The sequence below is a fragment of the Zingiber officinale genome, chromosome 2B (genome assembly GCF_018446385.1).
Source record: "Zingiber officinale cultivar Zhangliang chromosome 2B, Zo_v1.1, whole genome shotgun sequence".
Classification (NCBI taxonomy): Eukaryota; Viridiplantae; Streptophyta; class Magnoliopsida; order Zingiberales; family Zingiberaceae; genus Zingiber; species Zingiber officinale.
In genome coordinates this window covers 123475934-123499473 of record NC_055989.1, presented here as the reverse complement: position 1 = coordinate 123499473, position 23540 = coordinate 123475934, and the positions used below count along the sequence as shown (strand labels likewise).

At 42.7% G+C, this 23540-nt stretch overlaps 1 protein-coding gene across 1 annotated transcript; it reads left to right on the top strand.

The window, feature by feature from the left end:
* Positions 1-14081: 14081 nt before the first annotated feature.
* On the top strand, positions 14082-16394 carry LOC122046990 (fructose-bisphosphate aldolase 3, cytoplasmic-like). Its single transcript, XM_042607985.1, has 2 exons — positions 14082-14311; positions 15141-16394. The coding sequence occupies exons 1-2, from the start codon at positions 14284-14286 to the stop codon at positions 16187-16189; spliced, it is 1077 nt and encodes a 358-aa protein (XP_042463919.1). The 5' UTR covers positions 14082-14283; the 3' UTR covers positions 16190-16394.
* Positions 16395-23540: the final 7146 nt, after the last annotated feature.

Genomic DNA, 23540 nt, shown 5'->3' with positions numbered 1-23540 from the left:
CTGACTGACTGGAAAAAATGGTGCGAAAATATCACTCTCTGATTGGCGTTTCGGTCGGCTATGCTTCTGTGTTCTCGAGGTGATGTCGTCATTGGATTGATCGGTCGGTATGAGGGGGCGTCTGACCAGGAGTCAGCTATTCTTGCTTGCTCGGCCCGTAGAGTCGTTGCCTGAGCATTTCCCCTTTCCAATCAGGGAAATCTCTTAGAACCCATACCAATCTGAGGCGTTAATGTGGAGCATTCCTCCTTAATCATTCTGACAACCACCCTACGAGCGCAGGCCACGTGTCACAGCTTGCCGCCACATGCTTGAGGTGACAGGATAGGACGTGACCCTTGGCGTTTTGAATTTTGATGGCGAGATTTGCCTCTAGGTATTCGTGCTACTGATCGGACGGCTTAGCCTTGCCTTTTGATGTTTATAAGCTCGTGGTCACCGCCTTTCCCCCACCTTTACTCAGCGTTCTTATTTCTGGCGATTTCCTCAACGTTCCTTGGTGATTCCTTCTTCTCTCGCTGTTCCCACCCCCGGTGAGTTCGTTACTTTCTTCTGTAGCCTTTTCGTATTCTGCCATCTTCGACACCCCTCCGACGAACTCTTCTTCCTACCCTTTGCCCTTTTTCCTTCGCTTATCCATGACTCTTCTCGGTCATTTCTTCGACTATGGCCAATACCTCTCAGCTCTCGATCCCTGCCTCGGGTCCTTGGTATGACATCATGGAGTCTAGGTTCGACGAGGGCGATGCTCGGACTCTGGCGAATACCTTTGAACTTCCTCCCGGTTATGAGATCCATGTTTCGTTGGTCACCGATCGGTCATCCACTCCACCGAGAGGCTGTGTTTGCTTCTTCCGGGACCAATTCACTGCTGATCTGCGGATCCCCCTTCATCCATTTATTATAGATGTTTGTAAATATTTTAGCTTACCCCCTTCCCAGTTAGTCCCGAATTCTTTTCGCCTTTTGTGCGGGGTAATTATTTTGTTCCGCTTGCATCGCATCCCTTTGACCCCTTCGGTCTTTCACTACTTTTATTACCCAAAGCTTTCCGATCAGTCATGCACCTTCCTCTTGCAGGCCCGACGGGGCCTAGTTTCTTTGACAGGATGCCTTCCTCTAATAAGCATTGGAGAGAATACTTCTTTTTTATTCACTTTCCCGATCGGCCACCCTTCAAACCACTTGGCAACTTTCGTTGGGGCCCCAACCTTCACTGCTCCGTTATAAGAGCCCTCCGTCCTACTTATATGTTGCCTCCATGTTGGCCGGTCAAAAGTTTAACATTCACAAGTTGCTGGAGGAAGGGGTCTTGACACTCTTCGGTCTTAGCCCGATCAGCCCATCCGAGCTGGTCAACTTAGGTAAACTGTTCACCCACTTCTTTTCCTTTTGTCTAACTGATTTCTTTCTTTATTTTATAGCCGACATCATGATGAGGGCACGCTTGGTCGGGCAATCGAAGTTTACCAATGTCGATGTTGGCAAAGTAGTGGTCGAGGTTTTGGCCGAACGGGGATTCCAGTCGGACGATCTTCCAGAGCAGACACCCACCGAGTGCGGGCTTGTTCAAGAGGACGGTGGGGAGTCGGGTCAGGTGTCGATCGAAGGAGCGGCGATTGGTGCGCCGATCGCAGAACTTTCGGTCACTCAGTCAACTCTAGAAGAGGGCTCGCTATCGGAGACGCCGCTCGAGAATACGCGCAAGAGGCGCCGATCGGAGAAAGCTGCCCGATCCGCTTCCTCAGCGGTAAGGATCGGCGATCGGACTGGCGCTTCCGAACCTACTGTGCCGGAGGCCACCAACGTCTCCTCCGACCGAACACCCTCCGACCCTCTCGTTGACCCTCCATTCACCAACTTGCCGCCACAGTCGGGTCAGGGTCATCTTTTAAGGTCAAGCATTTGCCCCGCACCCTCGTCTTCTCGCCCTGGCCGGTCGGCTTCCTCTCACTCAGCCCCGATCGGACGGAGATGTGTCACTGCCACCCTCCATCTTCCTACCGAAGAGCTTTCGGAACCGAGGGGCTTGGCGAATCAGACCGAGCACCGGATCATCATTCGAGGCCATTTGGCCGAGGTGTGGGAGGATGCACGTGCTCGAGCGGCGACCGCCCCCCCCCCCCCCGGGTGTGCTGGCGAACAACCACACTAGGCAACTCACCGGCGTGAGTTTTTCTTTTATCTCTTGCACCAACTTGTCTGGCCTCGTCTTTGATCTCCTCCGGGTTCTTGTTTCCGCAGTTTTGGGTGGACGGTCTGACGATGTGTCAGAGGCTTGCTTTTGTGGAGGATGAGCTGAGACGGTTGAAGAAAGCTCCCGGCCAGTCGGGGACCACTCACGGTCTGAACGACACCCAGGTAGCCCAACTGCAGGCCGACTTGGCCAAGAGTGAAGAGTTGCTAACCGTCGAGCGGGGTAAGAGCACCGAGCAGGCAGGGTACATCGACCAACTTAAAAAAGAGATCACTACCTTCGAGAGCAAAATCACTCTCGCCAACACCTGCAAGCAAAGGGCAATTGATGATTTGGAGAAGAAGAACGTGGAGGCCCGAGCTCTCGAGCAGAAGCTGAAACAGACAGAAGACAGGCTGAAGAAGACGGAGGACCTCCTGGTGTCCAAACGGCAAACCCGTGAGTCCGAAGAAGCCTCTTTAAGGAGCCAGCTGTCTGACAAGGATGCTGATCTCGCGGTGGTGAATGCAGACCTGGAGAGCGCCCGATCAGCCTTAGAGGCGCATAAAGAAAGCGAGCCTAACCGTTTTGAGGAGATGAAGGTGGCTTACATCCGGTGTGACACCTTCGTTGACAAGTTTGTTGCCCAGGTTCTCCGACTCTTCAGCTGCGCTGTGGACAATATCTTTGATCAACTCAAGAAGAAGGGGCACCTGGCGGCCGATCTACCCGGCACTATCATTGGCCATGATCAGCTCAACGACTCCATCCCTGACAATGCTCTGGCTTATTTGGAATAAACCCTCAAAAACCTTTCCTTTTGCTAACCTTGCTATGTAATCTTCGAACTGTACTTTTGTTTGCTCCCGTAAGTACCGGGTCAGAAACTTTAAGGCACAACTCGAGTTTACTTCATATTTGACGCCTTTCTCCGTTTTTCCGGTGGCTTTCGAATATGACAAGGCAATCGTCTAGACCCATACTTATCCGACCGACGACTTAGGTGCCATTTTGATGACGCGTGGCTTTAAGGTCGCCGCTCGACTGCCGATGACACGAGGGTTTAAGGTCACTGCTCGACCGCCGATGACGTAGGGATTTAAGGTCGCCGCTCGACCGCCGATGACGCGAGGGTTTAAGGTCGCCACTCGACCGCCGATGACGCGAGGGTTTAAGGTCGCCGCTCGACCGCCAATGACGCGAGGGGTTTAAGGTCGCCGCTCGACCGTCGATGACGCGAGGGTTTAAGGTCGCCGCTCGACCGCCGATGATGCGAGGGGGTAAGGTCGTCGCTCGACCGCCGATGACGCGAGGGTTTAAGGTCGCCGCCCGACGGTCGATGACGCGTTGGTTAGACGGGGACTTAAGGGAACTCATGAGTTGTTTTCTTCCTGCATTCAATAAGGATATGCAAATGAAGGAATACATGAATTCATTCGTGCACCTCTTCACCTAGCTCTATAGGGTTGGAGGTGGTCCGCACTCCACGGTCGATCCAGCTTTCTTCCCTCCGCGTCTTACAAATAGTAGGCGCTTGAGCGTAGCTTTTCCAACACCTTGAACAGACCTGCCCATGGAGCTTCCAACTTCTTGACATCGTCGACCGGCTTGACCTTCTTCCATACGAGATCTCCCGGCTGAAAAGATCTAAGGATTACCCGCCGATTGTAGTTTTCCCGTATCCTTTGCCTACACGCCGTCAGTCGGGCGGCTATCTTGTCACGAACCTCATCGACCATGTCAAGTTCCATCATCCTCGGCTCCGCATTTCCTTCGTCGTAATGCAACACCCGATCGGACTCAACTCCGATTTCTACTGGGACTACCGCTTCTCCGTCGTATACCAGATGGAACGGAGTGACACTAATTCCCTCTTTGGGTATCGTACGCAGTGCCCATAATACACTGGGCAGCTCATCCACCCAACTGCCTCCCATGTGATCGAGCCGGACGCGCAATATTCTGAGAATCTCTCGGTTGGTGACCTCCGCTTGTCCATTGCTTTGGGAGTAGGCCACGGAGGTGAAGGCTTGCTGTATGCCATAACCCTCGCACCATTCTTTCAGTTCTTGGCCAGCGAATTGTCTCCCATTGTCCGAAACAAACCGGTGTGGAATGTCGAACCGGCATATGATGTTCTGCCATATGAACTTCTTGACCATACTCTCTGTTATTCTTGCTAGCAGTTTGGCTTCCACCCATTTGGAGAAGTAATCCACCGCTACCAGCAAGAACTTTCTTTGACCAATCGCCATAGGAAAAGGGCCAACTATGTCCATACCCCATTGGTCGAATGGGCAGGTCACAGTGGATGCCTACATCTTCGTGGTCGGTCGGTGTGTCAAACTGTGATACCTTTGGCAGGATAAGCAGGTGGCCACTGCTCGGTTTGCATCTTCCTGGAGCGTGGGCTAGAAATATCCTGCTAGGATAACTTTATTGGTCAATGACCGCCCGTCCGGATGTCCCCCGCAGGAGCCTTGATGTACCTCTTGGAGAATGTATTCGGCATCCTCCGGGCCCACACATTTGAGCAGAGGGCGGGAGAATGCCTTTTTGTATAGTTGCTCGCCTCCTTAAACTCCGATCGGCGTCGTGATTTCTAGTCAGAACTCTCGATTGGAGGAACTTCACGATGGGTGTCCTCCAATCCTCCGGAAATAGTATTCCTCCCGCTCGGTCCACGTGCGCCACTAGGGAGACCTGCTCAATCGGACAATAAGTGACGATCGACGTTAGTGCACTAGCCAACTTTGCCAGCTCATCTGCTATTTGGTTCTCCGATCGGGGAATCTTGCGTATGATGACCTCTTGGAAGCTCGCCTTGAGCCTCTCAAAGGCCTCCGCATATAGCCTGAGTCGAGCGCTATTGATCTCGAACGTTCTACTCAACTGTTGTGCGACCAACTGCGAATCTGAATGTATGAGTACTTTGGTGGCCCCAACGTGTCGAGCAGCTTGCAGACCGGCTATGAGCGCTTCGTACTCGGCTTCGTTGTTGGTGGCCCGGTGATCCAACCGAATGGATAACTGCACCTGGTCCTCTCTAGGAGAGATGAGTAATATACCGATCCCACTTCCTTGGCGAGCGGACGAACCATCCACGTACACCTTCCATGAGGACTCAGGTTCCGGATTTTGTACTTCCGTGACGAAGTTCGGCAAGGCATGTGCTTTTATAGCAGACCGAGGTTGATATTGGATGTCAAATTCACTGAGCTCAGTGGTCCATTTGATTAGCCGGCCGGAGGCTTCGGGGTTGAGCAGAACTCGACCCAAGGCGCTGTTGGTCATCACAATTATGGTGTGGGTCAGGAAATAAGGTTGGAGCCGTCGAGTGGTGAGGATCAACGCATAAGCGAGCTTTTCGAGACCAGTGTAGCGAGACTCAGCCTTTTTCAATATATGGCTCAAAAAATACACCGGTTACTGTTCTCCCCCCCTCTTGCTTGACTAACGCCGATCCGATCGCATACTCAGTGGATGATAGATAAATTCACAGCGGCTCCCCGACAGTTGGTTTGACTAGGATGGGCAGGGAGCTGAGATATTGTTTGAGCTCCTCGAAGGCCCGATCACACTCGTCCCATTGGAACTTGGTCGCCCGTCGTAATATCTTAAAGAACGGCAGACCCCGGTCGGATGACTTGGAGATGAACCTTGATAGGGTCGTGATTCTTCCGGTCAGCCTCTGCACTTCTTTCAGATTGTGGGGCGGTGGCATGTCCTGGATCGCCTTTACTTTGCCGGGATTCGCCTCAATTCCTCGCTCGGTGAAGATGTAGTCCAAAAAATGCCCGCTCTTAGCGTCGAACAGACACTTGGTCGGGTTGAGCTTGATCCCGTAAGTCCTCAACGTCCGGCAGGTTTCTTCTATGTCTGCACAGAGATCAACCGATCGGAGAGATTTAATGAGGATGTCGTCGACATATACCTTCAAATTTCGCCCGATCTGCTTTCGGAACACTTTGTTCATTATCCTCTGATAGGTGGCGCCAGCGTTCTTTAGCCCGAACGGCATGACCTTGTAGCAGAACGTCCCGTCAACAGTGACAAAGTTGACCTTCTTCTGATCTTCGCGTGTGAGTGGCACCTAGTGGTAGCCTTGATAGGCATCAAGCATGCAGATCAACTCGCATCCGGCCGTCGAGTCCACCATCTGGTCGATCCATGGTAAGGGGTAGGAATCCTTGGGGCATGCCTTGTTTAAGTCTCTGAAGTCAATGCATACTCGTCATTTATTACCTGGCTTGGAGACCAATAATACATTGGCGAGCCAGGTCAGAAATTAAATCTCCCTGATGTGTCCGGCCTCTAGCAGCTTGTCAACCTCGCCCTGGATGATCAAATCCTGCTCGCCAGTGAAGTCGCGCTTCCTTTGGTTGACTGGTCGAGCGTCTGGCCGAACGTGTAGTTCATGTTGTGCCACGCTCGGGTCGACTCCAGGCAGCTCGTGTGTCAACCAGGCGAATACGTCGTGGTTCCTTCGTAGGCAGGCGATCAGCTCCCCCTTTTGCTGGTCTGGCAGATCGGAGGCTATAAAAGTAGTAACTTATGATTGACTCGGGTGTATCTGTATCTCCTCCTTATTGTCGTACACCAGTGTGGAAGGTTTTTCCCTGATGACGTTCACTTCCATCCGGGGGCATTTCCTGGCGACTTTAGCTTCTTCCTTGACCATTTCAACGTAGCAACGCCGGGCCGCCACCTGGTCCCATCGGACCTCGCCCACCAGCTTCCCGACAGGGAATTTAATTTTTTGGTAATAGGTTGACACTACTGCCCGAAACTCGTTGAGGGTCGGTCGGCCTAATATCACGTTGTACGCTGAGGGTGCATCCACCACAATGAAATTTGTGGTGCGCGTCCTAACCAGTGACTCTTCTCCGAGCGAGATGGCTAACCTCGCTTGCCCGATCGGCAAGACCTCGTTGCCGGTGAAACCATATAGCGGAGTTGCCATGGGCAGGAGCTCAGCCCGATCAATTTATAATAAATTAAATGTTTGCTTAAAAATAATATTTACCGAACTTCCCGTGTCGACGAAAGTCCGGCGGATGGTGTAGTTGGCGATTACTGCCTTGATGATCAGCGCATCATCATGAGGGACTTCCACTCCCTCTAAGTCCTTGGGGCCGAAATTGATCTCTGGCCCTTCCGCCTTCTCCTTACTGCAACCCACCACATAGATTGATAATTGCCGAGTGTGGCTCTTCCGAGCTCGGTTAGAGTCCCCTCCAGTCGGGCCACCTGAGATCATTCCGATTTCTCCGCGAGAGGCGTTTCTTCTATTTTCTTCATGTATAGGGTGCCTATTTCGATCGGCGGAAACGCGAGTAGGACTATGATCTCGCCGATGATGCCCTTGTTGGTCGCACGCCTTCCGACCATCGGTCCTTTGCTCAGTTCTGCGTTCGGGGCGTTGCTCTGGGGTGGGTGACCGGTGTCGGTATTCCCTCAGCTTGGGTTGGTGCACATTAGGGTCGCCTCGGCACTCCCAGGTGTTGTGCGTTCCTGACTAGTGGAATTTACAGAACATTGAGGTCCATTTTTTGCTCTTCTTCCGCAGATTGGCCTCCATATGCACTGCATGCGTCCTTGGCTTGGGATACTGTTGTACTCCTGTGGCCCGGGGTCCACGCGGGGGTTGGTGGTTGCTGGACACCCTTCGTTCGGATGGCGCGTGGGGCTCGGTGGGTGCTTCTTTTCTGCGGGCCGCCTGTGCTTCCTCTACGTTGATATATTTCGTGGCCTTCTTCTGCAGATGGGCGAAATCTCGTGGTGGCCTATGAATGAGTGATAGAAAGAATTCGCCTTCTATGAGTCCCTGGGTGAAAGCGTTCACTAGTACCTCCGGGGAGACTGCTGGTATATCCATCGCCACCTAGTTATAGCGCTGGATATAGGTCCTGAGCGTTTCTCGAGGGCCTTGCTTCAGCGAGAACAAGTTGACGCTCATCTTCTGATGTCGACAACTGCTCGTAAAATGGTACGGGAAGGCAGTCCGGAAATCCTTGAAGCTACGGATGGACCTGATCGGTAGCTTGGTGAACCATCGCTGAGCAGGCCCTGATAGGGTTGTCAAGAAGACCCTGCACTTCACCCCATCGATGTATTGGTGCAGTGTGGCCACGTTGTCGAACTTGGCCAAATGGTCGTCTGGGTCAGCACTCCCATTGTACTCCCCGATCGCCAATGGGGTGTAATGGCGAGGTAGGGGATCCTCCATAATTCCTCACGAGAATTGATTGTTGACCCGCTCGAGAGAATCATCGTCTCGTGGCGCTTTTCCCTTCCGAGCATCCCTTTCGGGCGCCTCATCTGACGAAGAGCCCCGGTCTCGACGGGCTCGGCCTCCTTCCTCCGAGGGCGTCCGAAACAACGCTCGGTGGAAGGGGATTGGCGCGTTGGGTGCTGGTCCGAATGTGTCTGATTTTTTGCGGATCTCCTGGTCGACCACGGGTTCAGCCTCGCGAAACTAATCTCCAGGTTGGCCGGATCTTGAGACGGCTGGCTCTTGTGTCGGTGGTTCGGCCAAATCTCGTTGCTGCTGCTCCATCGCCCTCGCCACTCCCGCCTGGATAAACTTTTCCAATTCTTCTGTCGTCAGCGTTACGATCGTAGGTCGTCCGGCTTCTTCCATCTTCTGCTTCCGGGTTCAGGTTGAAGTTCCCACAGACGACGTCAATTTGATCCTGCCCCGAAGTTAAGGAGATGGCAGCCGAGAAGTAACGTTGAGGTGGCTCTTCGTCTTCGCGAATGATCCTATGCTCCTGCAACCACAAGTCGTTAGTGCCGAGCCGGGAGAAGGTTCCCGACGACGGCCCTCTGATGCCCAAGTCACACAACGACAAGTAGAGATAGGAATCAAAAGAAAGTGATGAATAGTAGCTTCAAAAGATGTATCCTGCGTACCTCCGCGGAGGGTGATCTCCCTTCTTATATAGAGCTTTGACGAGTAGATTACATGCTTCTCGAGTGGACACGCTTCCCCAAACTTCCCCCAAAAGCTAGCATCGAGAAGTGTCCCTGACATCTTACAATAACGGGGCGAGCATATCTCTGCCGGGACGGCGAAAGCTTCTCCCGTACGACTCTCCGTCTTGCCGTTCGATTTTCTGTCCATCCGCGCCGCTCGTTGGCGGCACTAACTCCCAAAAGGTTGTAGGCACGTGTCGCTACTGTTCCTGTTTGTCGGCTACTAGTCTGACTGGCTCTCCTTGATTGGTTCGGTCGGTGTGACGAGGCCGATCGGCTAAAGTATCCTCTGCCTTTGTGCACTGTAAGCTCGGTCGTCTCTCGCCGCTCTCTATCGGCCGATCGGGGAGGGAGGGCTTTCCGGTCACCTGGTCACTCAGTTGACCCCCTTGACCTTGACGCCTACGGAAGCCCTAAACTTCCTCGGGGGTGGGCCCTCCCGAGTCGCTCCTGAATCATCCCCGAACCAGCTATGATGTTGATTTTTATAAACAAACACAACCATAATTTTTTATTTAATTTATCATTATTTATAAATAAAATTAATTTTTGGTATTTATTTTATTTTATTCTTTTATTCTTTTATAATTAGATATTAAAAATAGGAAAAATATTTTTTTTTATTAATCTTCTTTGATATTTTTATTAAAGTTTTAAAACTTAGAAATAAATATAAATAAATAAATTTAAAGGATTATATATTAAAGTTTAAATTAAAGTTTAATTTAATTTAAGAGGTTGGTAGCTGGGTAAAATAGAAAAGAGATGTGCTTTTGGATATTTTCGAATCTCGGTTCTTTTGGATAATCCAAATCTTGGATGTGCCTTTGGAAAATTGTTGTAATACATTTAAATTGTATAAAAATATTTGATTATATTTGGTATAAAATCTATAAATTGTGCTAAAAGAATTAAATAAAATTTTAATTTATCTAATAAAATTGTTTAATTTACCTTTTTTTAAAAAAAAATATCCCCATAAAATTTTAATTATTCTTAAATTATCTAATACAAATTTTAATTGACTTTTTTTAAAAATTATACTAACAAAATTCTAATTATCTTATAAATAAATAGTAATTCTCAATTATTCAGTTCTTCTGACCAGAAAAGTTATTATACAAATTACCAACATCGTACACAAAGTGAAAGTTTATTTTACAAAATAAATTTTAAATGAAAATTTTATCTTTTAAAGCTTTTTTATTGGGTTATGATAAATACTTTTTTATTTTTTATAAATAAAACATTATCTTAAATTTTCGTGATTAAAAAAAACAGATTCGATTTTTTAAAATTGAATTAAATACTGGACACCCGTCGAGGGATAATTTAAAGGAAATAAAGAAAATATGTTTTTTTAAATAAAAAAGGGAATTCAAGAGGATAGACCACAAACAATACCATCCAATGAAAAAAAAAATGTCCTAAGAAATTAAACCTGGAAACCAGACAGCCGTTGGTAACCGAAGGAGTTCCTGCAACGTGAGTGAAAACCGAAAAGTAATATATTTTCTATTATTGTCGGCAATTTACCAAAAGACGCACTTGAAAATCTGAATTTACCAAAAGGCGTACACTACTTTGATATTTATTAAAGAGCGCACTTTTTTAAAAGTATTTCCTATTTTACCCTCATAATAATTTAACTTTTTCTATTGTTTTTCTTTTCTTCATTATATTTCTCTCACTTCTCTCTCTCCTCTATCGGCAGAATATAGGAATAACATTAATCAATCTTTAATCACATTTTAATACATTTGAAGAAGTCAAAATAAATAATGGACACCAGATTTGGACTCCTTGCAATTTTAGAAATCCACAGGAACTTAAATGGGTGCAATCGGAGCTTTCTAGGTCGATCAATGGGTTTCGGTCAAAACCCACTGATGGACTGAAAGGCTGATTGTTCATTCGATTATGGTTCTAAAAAAGGAGTTCAATATAATGTTATTTTGCTATAGATGTTAACAAGCAAAATCAAAGAATCGGCATAAAAGCCCGTTGGGCACGATATAGAATCATATCGGGCCCAGCGTGAACTGATATCATTCCGTATCGAGGGCGTTGGGCACGATTTGAGTCATATCCGGCCCGATGTGGGTTTTGCGATTCTTTGATTTCTGTTAACATCTATAAAAAAATAAATCATGGACCATATTTGAACTCCTTGCGATTTTGAAATCGTATAAAGCGAAATGGGTGCGATCGGGCTCTGCAGGTCCGTCGGTGGGTTTGATCGAAACTCGATCGATCTAAAGCTCGCCATTCATTCTATAATTCTAAAATTACAAGGTAATATGATGTCGTTATTATTACAGCACTCACAATAGTGGACCACGGGTTTTGAAAACCTAAATCTCTCTTCTTTTTTCTTTTTTTGTTTAGGCATGATATGAAGAGATATCATGCCCACGTTGGGTCGATATCTCTTCATATCGGGCCCGATGTGGCTGATATCTCCCATATCGAGGCCCGATGTGGGCGATATGGGAGATATCGAACTAGATCTAACAATAAAAAAAAAAAAAGAAATAAAGAGAGATTTAGGGTTTTCAAATCTCTGATCGGAGTGCAAAAATAATAATGGACACCATATTTTCACTCCTTGTAATTTTAGAAATTCATAGAAGCTGAAATGGATATAATCGGGACTTTCTAGGTCGATCGGTGGGTTTCGATCAAAACCATGATGGACCTAGAGACCTTAGACATTTCAGTTTCATGAATTTCTAAAATTGCAAGGAGTTCAAATATGGTGTCCATTATTATTTTAGCTTTTATAGATGTTAACAAGTAAAATCAAAGAATCGGCATAAAGCCCGTTGGGCTGATATGGAATCATATCGGGCCCAACGTTCCATATCAGGCCCAACGTGGGCTGATATCATTCAATATCAGGCCCGTTGGGCCTAATTTGAGTCTATATCGGGCTCGATGTGGGCTTTACCGATTCTTTGATTTTTGCTTATTAACATATATAAAAGTCAAAATAAATAATGAACACCATATTTGAACTCTTTGCGATTTTAGAAATCCATAGAAAGCTGAAATGGGTGCAATCGGGCTCTGGGTCGTGGTGGGTTTTGGCCGAAACCCGCTGTCGATCTGAAAGCTCGATTGCACCATTCATTCTATTTAAAATTACAAAGTGAAAATATGGTGTCGATATATTTTGGCACTCTAGTGGTAGACCGGAGGTTTTGTAAAACCCTAAATCTCTCTTTCTTTCTTTTTTCCTTTTTTGTTTAGGCTTGATACGAAGAGATATCGTGCCCACGTTGGGCTTGATGTCTCGTATCAAGTCGATGTGGGATATGAGATATCAGCGTAACAACAAAATAAAAAAAATAAAAAAAAAGAGATTTGGATTTCAAACTCACAGCTATGACCTTTAAGTGACATAACACATCGTATATCTGCTAATTTTGAAGTCAAAAAAAAGCAAAGGGTAGTGAGTACAGAATACTCAGTGGGCATAAAAAGACAGTGCATAATACTACTATAAGGAGATTAAAGGGATGTAGTCTCAGGTAATATTACTTTATAGAAGTAACAAAAGTATAATCATCTGCAAAAAACATTCATTTTAATTTTCTGTCTATTATAAAAAATAAATAAAATTAATGAGACTGATATATGAATCATAAAACTCTTTATCATATTTTAACTGATATTACATTATAAAAGCAAAATAAATAATGTACACCATATTTGAACTCCTTGTAATTTTGAAATCATAGAAAGCGAAATGAGTGCGATCGGACTCTGGGTCCGTGATGGGTTTGGCCAGAAACTCGGCGATCGGCACAAAGCTCGTTACCATTCGGTTGTATAATTCTAAAATTACAATTAATATGGTGTCCGTATTATTTTGGCACTCACAGTGGTGGACGGAGGTTTTGAAAACCTAAATATCTCTTTATTTCTTTTTTTTATTTTTTATTTTTGTTGTATCTGGGCACGATATCTCCCATATCGGGCCCAATGTGGGCTGATATGGGAGATATCAGGCCTGATAAAAGAAATCAAGAAGGCATAGGAATTGTGATAAGGCAAAAAAGGAAAAAAAGAGAGATTAGGGTTTTCAAAATCTGTGCAAAAAATAATAATGGACATCATATTCACTCCTTGTAATTTTAGAAATTCATAGAAATTGAAATGGGTGCGATCGGGTTTTACAGATCGATCGGTGAGTTTCGATTGAAACCGGCGATGGACTGAAACTCGTGCCCATTCGATTATAGTTCTAAGTGCGAGTTAATGGTGTCCATTATTATTTTGGCTTTTATAGATGTTAACAAGTAAAATCAAATAATCGGCAAAAAAACCCACGTTGGGTCGATATGGACTCGTCGGGTGACGTGGACTGATATGGAATGATATCGGATGACGTGAGCTTTTATGCGATTCTTTGATTTTGCTGTTAACATTATAAAAACTAAAATAAATAATGTACACCATATTTGAACTCCTTGTAATTTTAGAAATCATGAAGCGAAATGAATGCGATCGGACTCTACATGTCCATCGGTGGGTTTGGTAAACCCTGATCGACCTAAAGCTCGGTTGCCATTAAGTTCGTGTGGTTCTAAAGTGCAGTCAATCGTGTCATTATTTTGGCTTCTTCAAATGTATTAAAATGTGATTAAAGATTGACTAATGTTATTCCTATATTCTGCCGACAGAGGAGAGAGAGAAGTGAGAGAAATATAATGAAGAAAAGAAAAATAATAGAAAAAGTCAAATTATCATGAGGATAAAATAGGAAATACTTTTAAAAAAATGCGCTATTTGATAAATATTAAAGTAGTGTTGATAAATTCCATCTTTTGATAAATTACCGTATTTTCTACGCTTTTATTGATACTCAACTTCTGCCCACCTACTTGCAGGATCTAGTGGGTCCATTGGCTGCTGTGGGATATGAAAGTTGGGTGTGGGGAGAAGGACAGGCAGCCACAAGTTCTGCCCTAAAATCCCTACGCCACCAGCTGCAGCGTGAAATCTGATCCAATCCTCCCCTCCTCGCCTCCTATTAATACCCACGAGTCGATCTTCCCCTCGGTAATCCTCGCATCCGTGCAATTCTTTCGTGTTATAGTTTGATTTTGCTTTCTCAACTCGAGATGTCTGCCTACTCCGGTCAATATCACGGTACCCTTCTTTACTTGTTGACTTCGCTATGGAGTTCTAAAGTTAAGATTTTTGTTTCTTTTCATTGAACCACTGCGCTAATTAGTTGGTTTTGTTGTTGAATTTCAAATTATTCGATGATCTGAATTCGTTTGATTTTGAAATATAGAATGAAGTGATTAAAGTTCCTCTTTCGTTTTGCTTATTTTCGGCGCTTCTGATTCGTGCTTCCGGTTTATCTTTGTGGTTTGGGGATCGTTACTGGTGCCCTGGCACTGGATTTGCCAAAGGTGGAAACGTTGTTGGGGTTTGCTTGCCGTTTTCCTTAGATCTATTCTGTCTTGTGATTTTTGTGTTTTTTTGGCCCGTGGTTGAATTCTTCTACTGCTGCGGATCTGTTATGATTGGGAGAACCCTGGTTGAAGTAGTGATCTTTATTATGCCTTCTATTGTATCTTTTCCTGAATATAACTTGGTGTAAGATTCCATTTCTCAGTGCCTAAATAAACTCTGAATTGATATGCTCGAACCATGTGAAGTTTGCTTTACTATAACTAAACTGATGACATTCTGCTCAAATCTTTCAGTATTATGTGAACTCTAACTGTTGTTAGTGACAGTCTGTTATTTGCATGAAAGAAAGTGAATTGCCCTGCTTGTGGGTTTAGTGAACTCTTTCAGTATTATTTGCATGAAAGAAAGTGAATACCCACTGATTTTATCATATTTACTCTATACTCTTTTTCTTAGCAGAATTTTTTTAACTTTTTCTCATGCTTCATGCTTTGATTGTTATTTTCTCATGCTCCATCCATTTAATTGTTTATAAGTGTATGCCTTCACGTTGCAGATGAGCTTATTGCCAATGCTGCTTACATTGGTACCCCTGGCAAAGGTATCCTTGCTGCTGATGAGTCCACTGGCACTATAGGCAAGCGCCTTGCGAGCATCAATGTGGAGAATGTGGAGGAGAACCGTCGAGCACTGCGTGAGCTTCTCTTTTTGACTCCCGGTGCCCTCCAGTATCTCAGTGGTGTCATCCTTTTTGAGGAGACTCTCTACCAGAAAACTGCTGAAGGCAAGCCCTTTGTTGATGTCCTCAAGGAGGGTGGAGTCCTTTCGGGCATCAAGGTAGACACGGGCACAGTTGAACTTGCCAGCACAAATGGAGAGACCACCACCCAGGGACACGATGACCTTGGCAAGCGCTGCAAGAAGTATTACGAGTCAGGGGCTCGCTTTGCCAAGTGGCGTGCTGTTCTCAAGATCGGCCCCAATGAGCCATCGCAACTGTCTATCGATGCCAATGCTAATGGATTGGCACGCTATGCTATCATCTGCCAGGAGAATGGCCTCGTCCCAATTGTGGAACCAGAGATTCTTGTCGACGGGTCACATGACATCGCAAAGTGTGCTTATGTTACGGAACGGGTGCTCGCTGCGTGCTACAAGGCCCTAAATGATCACCATGTGCTTCTGGAAGGAATTCTGTTAAAACCAAACATGGTGACTCCTGGGTCAGAATCCGCAAAGGTAGCTCCTGAGGTGGTCGCTGAACACACCGTGCGAGCCCTCCAGAGAACTGTTCCTGCTACCGTTCCTGCTATTGTTTTCCTTTCGGGAGGGCAGAGCGAAGAGGAGGCTACCCTGAACCTGAACGCTATGAACAGGCTGAAGGGGAAGAAGCCATGGTCGCTCTCCTTTTCCTTTGGGCGTGCCCTGCAGCAAAGCACACTCAAGGCATGGCAAGGGAAGGTGGAGAATGTGGACAAGGCAAGGACTGCCTTCCTCGCCCGGTGCAAGGCAAACTCAGAGGCAACACTTGGAGTCTACAAGGGTGATGCTACTGGAGGTGAAGGTGTCTCAGAGAGCCTCCATGTCAAGGACTACAAATACTAATCATATTTGTTAATTTCAAAATCGAGTTTTATGTCAGGACATGCGAGTTTGAGAGTTTGAGATACCGACCTAGAGGGATCTTTTCGTGTTACTCATTGCGCTTCTGAAATAAGTAGGGATGCATTGTGTCACTCTTTCCGCTATTCATTTCTATTCCTTACGTGACTGATTTGCTTGAGTTATAAAAGTACTGTGTTTGGTACAATAAGAACCGCATTGAGATGAGCATATGCATACAAATTATTTTACTCTGATCTAATCTTGAAAGTTCTCTATGCATTGTGTAACGTGACTCAGCTCTAAAGTATTAACTACCGATTCAAGTTATTTTGTTATTCCTGTTCCCGTATTCTACAACGCAAACGTTTAATGCATTGCAAGGAGCACTCGATACCGAGGATAACATATTTCTCTAGTAACCGTTGGGTCTCAAAGAAGTAGCTAGTTGGTTTTTCTCCAATAGCCACGGGTAACTAGTAAATGAGAGACTTTTCTAAACTAATTTTAAAAATTAGTAAATAGTAATTTAAAAAAAAATATATTATATTTAACCCTAGTCACGATTGAATTGGCCGTTTGAATCAATCATCATTGAACTAGCGGTTCAACAAGTTATTTGAAATTATAACCGACCCATCTCAACAAATAATTGACCCATTCAACCAAATCAATCAAAACTCGATTTATTAACCCAGTTACAATTTCAGGCCGGGTCTGAATTAGACCTGATCCGTGGACAAGTCTAGCGGTCCACCTAGGTGGTTCAAGTGGATCTAATGAAGAAAAAGCATTAATTATTAATACCTTGTTAGTTCGGTTATCGATATTTTAATATAGTTTAGGAAATCACAAATTTTAATCTATGCTTTCTTGTAATTTTAGGTTTTATAACTGTGTTTTGTTGAATTTTAAATTTTATTATGATTTTTTTTATATTATAATGTGAAATATAAACTATTTTATTATTTTATAATTATGATATATAAATACATATTAATATTAGTCCATAGTTTTTTTTTCCCAATTTTATTATTATTTTTATACTGATCACTCTTATAAGCTATCATTAAAATCATCTACTAATACACACCTCACAATTTCTATAATACACACCTCACCATTTCTATGATCAATATTAATTCTGTCAGAATCTAAGTTAGACAGATGGAAATGACGTTAGTATTAATAGAGAGACAACTTTAACATACCTTGTGTGCACACATCAAAAAAGTGAACCCTCACGTAGAACCCCCAAAAGCAGTGGTAGGAGAACTTATGGTACTTAGACTATGCACACACTCAAACAAGTACCCAGAGTGTTAGAGACCAAAAATCAGGAAAAAAGTCCTCGACGTAGGTCTTCTGACGTTCAAGTCAGGTCCTTTTCCCCTGGAAGAATAGTGTATGATGGAAAAAAGAACTGTTGAAAATGAGTGCGTATGTGTGCGTACCTGGCCAAGGAAGAGGACCTCCCTTTTTATACGACACTACATACCTTTAGAGTCTGACCGTTGTCAGAGAATGTCAGATGTCAGGACCTGTCGGGTGAGAGAGGTTGTACGGCGACCTCTTATTGGTAGAAGGAAGGTTCCAATTTCATGGAGTGGCAGACCACTGGAATATTCCCTAGTGTCTGACAATTATTCTCTAACAGGAGGTTATGATTCTCTGACATTGTTGTCGCTTAGTACTTTCCATCTCGCCCAGGTTCAGCTACAGCAGCTCGGGATGACCACTCAAATGTGCTACCAGGACTGAGCCTTGATGATGAGCTGTGGTGAATCGACCGGGCTTTATCTGAGATTGTGACGAAGGACCCATCTTTCACAATCTGACCGCTGAAGAGCCGGTCGGTAGTTGTCTTCACAAGTTCATAGTAGCATCATCAACATCCACTGAATAAGGAGTCAAGTGCTTCATATTGAAGACATCAAACGTCTTCAGATGACTAAGAAGGCGCGATCTGTAGACATTGTCGTTGATCTTTTGCAGTATCTCACATGATCCAATCTTCCGATCGTTCAGTTTATTGTACTCACTAATATGGAAACAATCATTAGTTAAAACAACCTAGATAAAATCTCTGACCTTAAAAAGTACCTAACAATGATAACTATCAACCCAAGTTTTGTACTTGGTATTGCTATCCAGAATTGTCAGTTTCACCTGCTCATGAACGTTCTGAAGATGTTCTATCATCTTATCTGCTTTAGGATTAAATCATTCCACACGTGGAATAGGGGCTAAGTCCAGAAACCCCGATGGATTCCGCTTATAAACAATCTTAAAATGACTCAAACCTATGGTCTTGTTTCTCGATCGGTTGTAGGTGAATTCTGCTTGAGATAACGCCAAGTCCCATTGCTTTGGCTTAGTTCCTGTGAGACATCTTAGAAGATTGGCCATACTCTAATTCATCACCTCAGTTTGTCCATCTGTCTGAGGGTGGCAAGCACCGCAAAAGTTCAACTGCATGTCCAATTTTTCCCATAAGCTCTTCCAGAAATGACTAATGAACTTGGTATCTTGATCTAAAGTCATGGACCGAGGAACGCCATGTGGATGCACAATCTCTTTGAAGTAAAGATGGGCAATCCAAATAGCATCCATAGTCTTCCTACAAGCTACGAAATGTGTCATCTTTGAGAACTATCAACTACAACAAGAATTGAATTTGAGGTTCGTTGCGTGTAGGGTAATTCTAATACAAAATTCATGGTGACATCAAACCAAAGAGCTTCAGGGACAGGTAAGGGAGTGTACAAGTCTGCATTAGTGAACACCCCCTTAGATTGCTGGCATACAAACATCGGTCCACAAAGTGGGTCACATCACTAGTCAACTTGGGTTAATCAAAATGTACAGAGATAAGGATCAATGTTTTATCACATCTAAAGTGCTCTGCATTATGAAGCTCGTTCATGCTACCTTAGAAAATAATTTGGAACGCACAATTGTAACCAATGAAATAGATAGTCATTATGCAAAATAAAATCATGTCGATGTCTATCATGTACCTCCTAGAATGTCCAACCAAATGATGGGCCAGATATGTACATATCTGGAAAAATCTCAAAACCTGCAACTTTGGTACTCATGGTGGTGAGTAATGAAGAACGATGACTTAAGGCATCTACGATATGATTCAAACTTCCAGCTTAGTGTCTCAGCATAAAGGTGAACTCCTATAAGTAAGTCACCTATTTGAAATGATGTACTTTAATACTTTGTGATCAGTAAACAAGATGAATTCCTTTTGTACTAGGTAGTGACATCAATGCTTTAAGGATTGAATAATGGTATAAAACTCCAAGTCATAGGTAAAATAATTCTTTTTGGATCCAGATAGCTTCTCACTAAAGAAAGCAACTGGATGCCCTGACTGACTCAGAACACCTCCTATACTGATGCCAAATGCATCACAGTTAACCTCGAATACTTAGTCAAAATTAGGAAGTGACCGAATTGGTGCTTTTGTCGTATTCTGCTTAACCAGTTGAAAACTAGCCTCTGCCTCTTTAGACCAATTGAAATTTCATCCCTTGAGACACTCGATGATGGGAGTAATCAAGGTGATAAAATTTTTGATGAACTGACAGTAGAAAGAATTCAAGATGTGGAAACTTCTGACATCGTGCAAGGTCCTCGGCTGAGACCACTCCAACACTGCACCTATCTGATAGATCGAAAACTTACGATAGAGGGGGGGGTGAATATCGCTTTTTAAAACTCTTCTTTTCGTATATTAAAAATCAAAGTTAAACAGCGGAAATTAAACAAAGAAACACGTTTGTTTACTTCGTTCGGAGCCTAGCTCGACTCCTACTAAAACCCTTCTTTCCGAGAACCTCGGAAAAAAGTGGATCATACAAGTACAATGATGTAAGATAGTAACACTCCTACTATCTTACAGGAAATTAAGTACAATAATGAAATGATATACCGACAATAGTAGTAGTAAATCGTAGCTCGGTCGGCACTATCGGATGAAGTCTCTTGCAGCGTTGATGAAGACTTGTAGTGTGAGCAGCTTGTCGAAGAGCACTTGAATCGATCAGAAAGTTCTATACTAGCCTCTGACTTCGAGCACTTTTTATAAGTTCCTTGAGCGTTCGGTCGACCGATCCCTTTGTTTCGTCGACCGAACCCGGCTCCATTCCTTCCTCACCGAAAACAGAAGTTGGCTCGATCTTTTGTAGTAAATGCTCATAAATGGTTCGGTCGACCGGACCTAATTTTCGGTCGACCGAACAGTCTATTTCCTTGTTCGTCGAAATCAGCCGAGATCTTCATTAATGCTGCAATTAATTCTGATTGGATCAGTCGACCGGTCCTCCGGTTCGGTCGACCGATCAGCCTTTTTCCCCTTTTCTGTCGATTGCTGCTGATGAGCTGTCCGGTGCTGAGTTAAGCTGGTTCGGTCGACCGATCCTCCTGTTCGGTCGACCGATCAAGCCAAACCTGCAAAACAGAGTTAAACAAAATTCCTGCAAAACAAAGGTTAGAACAGTAATAATATATTATGCATGAGTAATATTAGACAGTAGAATTGTCTTGATCTCAACTTGGAAACCTTCCCGATTTCTTCAGTTGGATCAGCGACCTTAGGTTGTTCCCTTCGGGAACTCGACCTCACTGTCGCTTCTCCAGTTGCTTACCTCAACTTACCTGCCAAACATAGTCTTCCAGACCTGTTTGGACTTTTACCTGCTCAGTGTCTGATCGCCCGATCCACTAAGACTTTTCCTGCAATACTATATTAGCCAACAGTAATAATAGTAATACATAATACAATGATAAACCTAAACCTAGATTAACCGAGATCCGCTGGTCCGGTCGACCGCGCGCGGTCGACCGGAAACCATCCGAACAACCTTGCTTGGAGTTCACTCTTCCAAGACTTCTCGTTACCTAAGGTTACCACCCCCTAGGATTTTCTCCACTTGGCTTCACTCACCAAGACTCAGTATTCGGCTACCCAAGGATCAAGTCCTCCTGACCTATCCACCTAGCTTCCACGATATACTGAGATTTCCCTTACCTAGCCTACAACTAGGACTCAGTATTCGGCTATCCAGGGATCAAGTCCTCCAGACCTATCCACCTGGCTTCCACGATATACCGAGATTTTTCTCCTTGCCTAGCCTCCAACTAGGACTTCCCTAGATAAAGCTCCATACTTAAACATACTTAAACATATTTGTCTGACATTAAAACTATGGAGGTCGATTGCACCAACAATCTCCCCCATTTTGATGTTTGACAAAAGACCCTTCGTAAATGACTTTAATTGCTAAGGATCTCTAAGTCTTGCACCAACAATGATGGAATATTTTTAAATATTTTCAGGATAGGTCTTAAGATATTCCCTCACTCTTTTAAAAAATAAGATGTAATTGAGTTTTCAAATCAAACATGCATCAAATATAAAAGTAATTTCCAAAATGATTTGCATAAAGTCTAAAGGAATTTTCAAAGTATTTTTCTAAACTATGATTTTTCAAAAAGGTTTCAAAAAATATGAGTTTGAAGAATATGATTTTGAAAAGATAATGCTTGAGCTATGTTTGAAAGATAGTATTTTGAGTTTTGTAAGCAATTTTTCAAAACTATTTTTAAGTTAATTTCAAAATATTTTGAGTTTTGTAATTTTCAAAAATGTATTTGATTAATAGATTTTAAAGATAATTTTCAAAAGGATTTGTAAAGAAGTATTTATAAAAAATGTTTTCAAAATTTAAAAAATATTTCCTTCAATCAAGTCTCTCCCCCTTAACTAGACACTCTTATTAGATATCCTTGTTACCCACAAGGAAGATTTTCCTAGATGTGTCTAAGGGTGGGTCATGATTTACTTAAAGATCTAAAGACTTAGATGGTGAATAATAATAATTTATATATAATACACCCAATCAATCATCAATCAAGATTTGAAAAATATTTCATAAGAAAATAGATTTATAAGTTTTCAAAATCCTTTTTAAGAAAATATTTTAAATTGTAACTTTCTTAGCATCTCACCCATTCTAAATTTTCAAGTATGGTAATCCTATAATTTTGTGAGATGACTTTATTGATTTTGAGTTTGTTGAAATTGAATTTTAGTTGAACTTCCATTATGTTAAGTTAATTTTGGGTTAAAATGAATTTGAGTTTGTTAAATTTGAGTTTGTTTAAAGTTATTAGCTAATTAAGGATTAAAAAGTTGATTAATTATTGCATATTAAGTGTCACAATTAATAGTTAGGAATATTTTAGAATTAGTTTTGAAAAATTAATTTTGTTTAAGGTTAAAGTATTTATTTGTTGATTAAAATTAATATTTCAAGTTGAGATTTATTAATTAAGTGTATTAAGTTAAATTGTAAAGTTGATGATTTATTTATTTATTAAAGTTATTAAAGATTAATTTAAAGTTAATTTTGTTTGCTTTTAAAGAACACTTGAGTTAGTATAAGTTTAAGTTTTAAACTAGGTTAATTTTATTTTAGTTTTATTAATTTAATTGAGTTTTAATGAAGTTTGAATTAAATTATAATTAGAGTTTTAAAATAATTAATTAAGTTTTAATTAAGTTTTAAAATTAATTAAGTTTTTAGTTAAGTTTTAAAAATAATTTTTTTAATTAAAGTTAAAATAATTTATTTAAGTTTTTAAATGAATTTTAATTAAGTTTTTAGAATAATTTTAATTAAGTTTTTTAAAAGAATTTTAATAAGTTTTTAGAATAATTTTAATTAAGTTTAAAATAATTAATAATTTTTAATAATTATTAATTAAGTTTAAAATAATTTTTAAAATAATTTTTTAAAATAAGTTTTAAAAAGTTTGAATTTAATTAGGTTTGAATTAAGTTTGGTTTGAAATAAGTTTAAATTTAATTGAGTTTGAATTAAATTAGGTTTGAATTAAGTTTGAATTAAAGTTTTAATTTAATTATTCGAGAAAGGTTATTGAACCCATGTTAGATTCAAACTTAGCTTTGGGTTAATCAAGCAGGCGTCCTAAGGATAAGCTTTCAGTTTAGTGGCGAGGCATATGGTCTACTTGTGTATCATTAGACCACTTGCTGAAGACTTTCCAAACTGTTCCCGCCCAAAAAAACTTAATACTAAATTTTGGTCTAACTAGCTAATGCATGACTTGTGTATCATTCAGCCTAGACATGCCTTCGACAAAGTTTCCTTGACGTACTATCATCCCAATCCATTCTGATGCTATGTTGTAGGGTTTGGTAAACCTTTTTAACTAACCATTCTAAATTAATAGAAGATACATGATATGATATATAACAGATAAGTATGCATGATCATGGCAACTCAAACAATTCAAACAAGTCATGCATGATACA

Excerpts from the sequence above, each read along its gene's own strand:
- LOC122046990 (XM_042607985.1), top strand. The coding sequence starts at position 14,284 with ATGTCTGCCTACTCCGGTCAATATCACG. Across the intron at positions 14,312-15,140 it reads CTACTCCGGTCAATATCACG|ATGAGCTTATTGCCAATGCT; the intron begins GTACCCTTCTTT and ends TTCACGTTGCAG.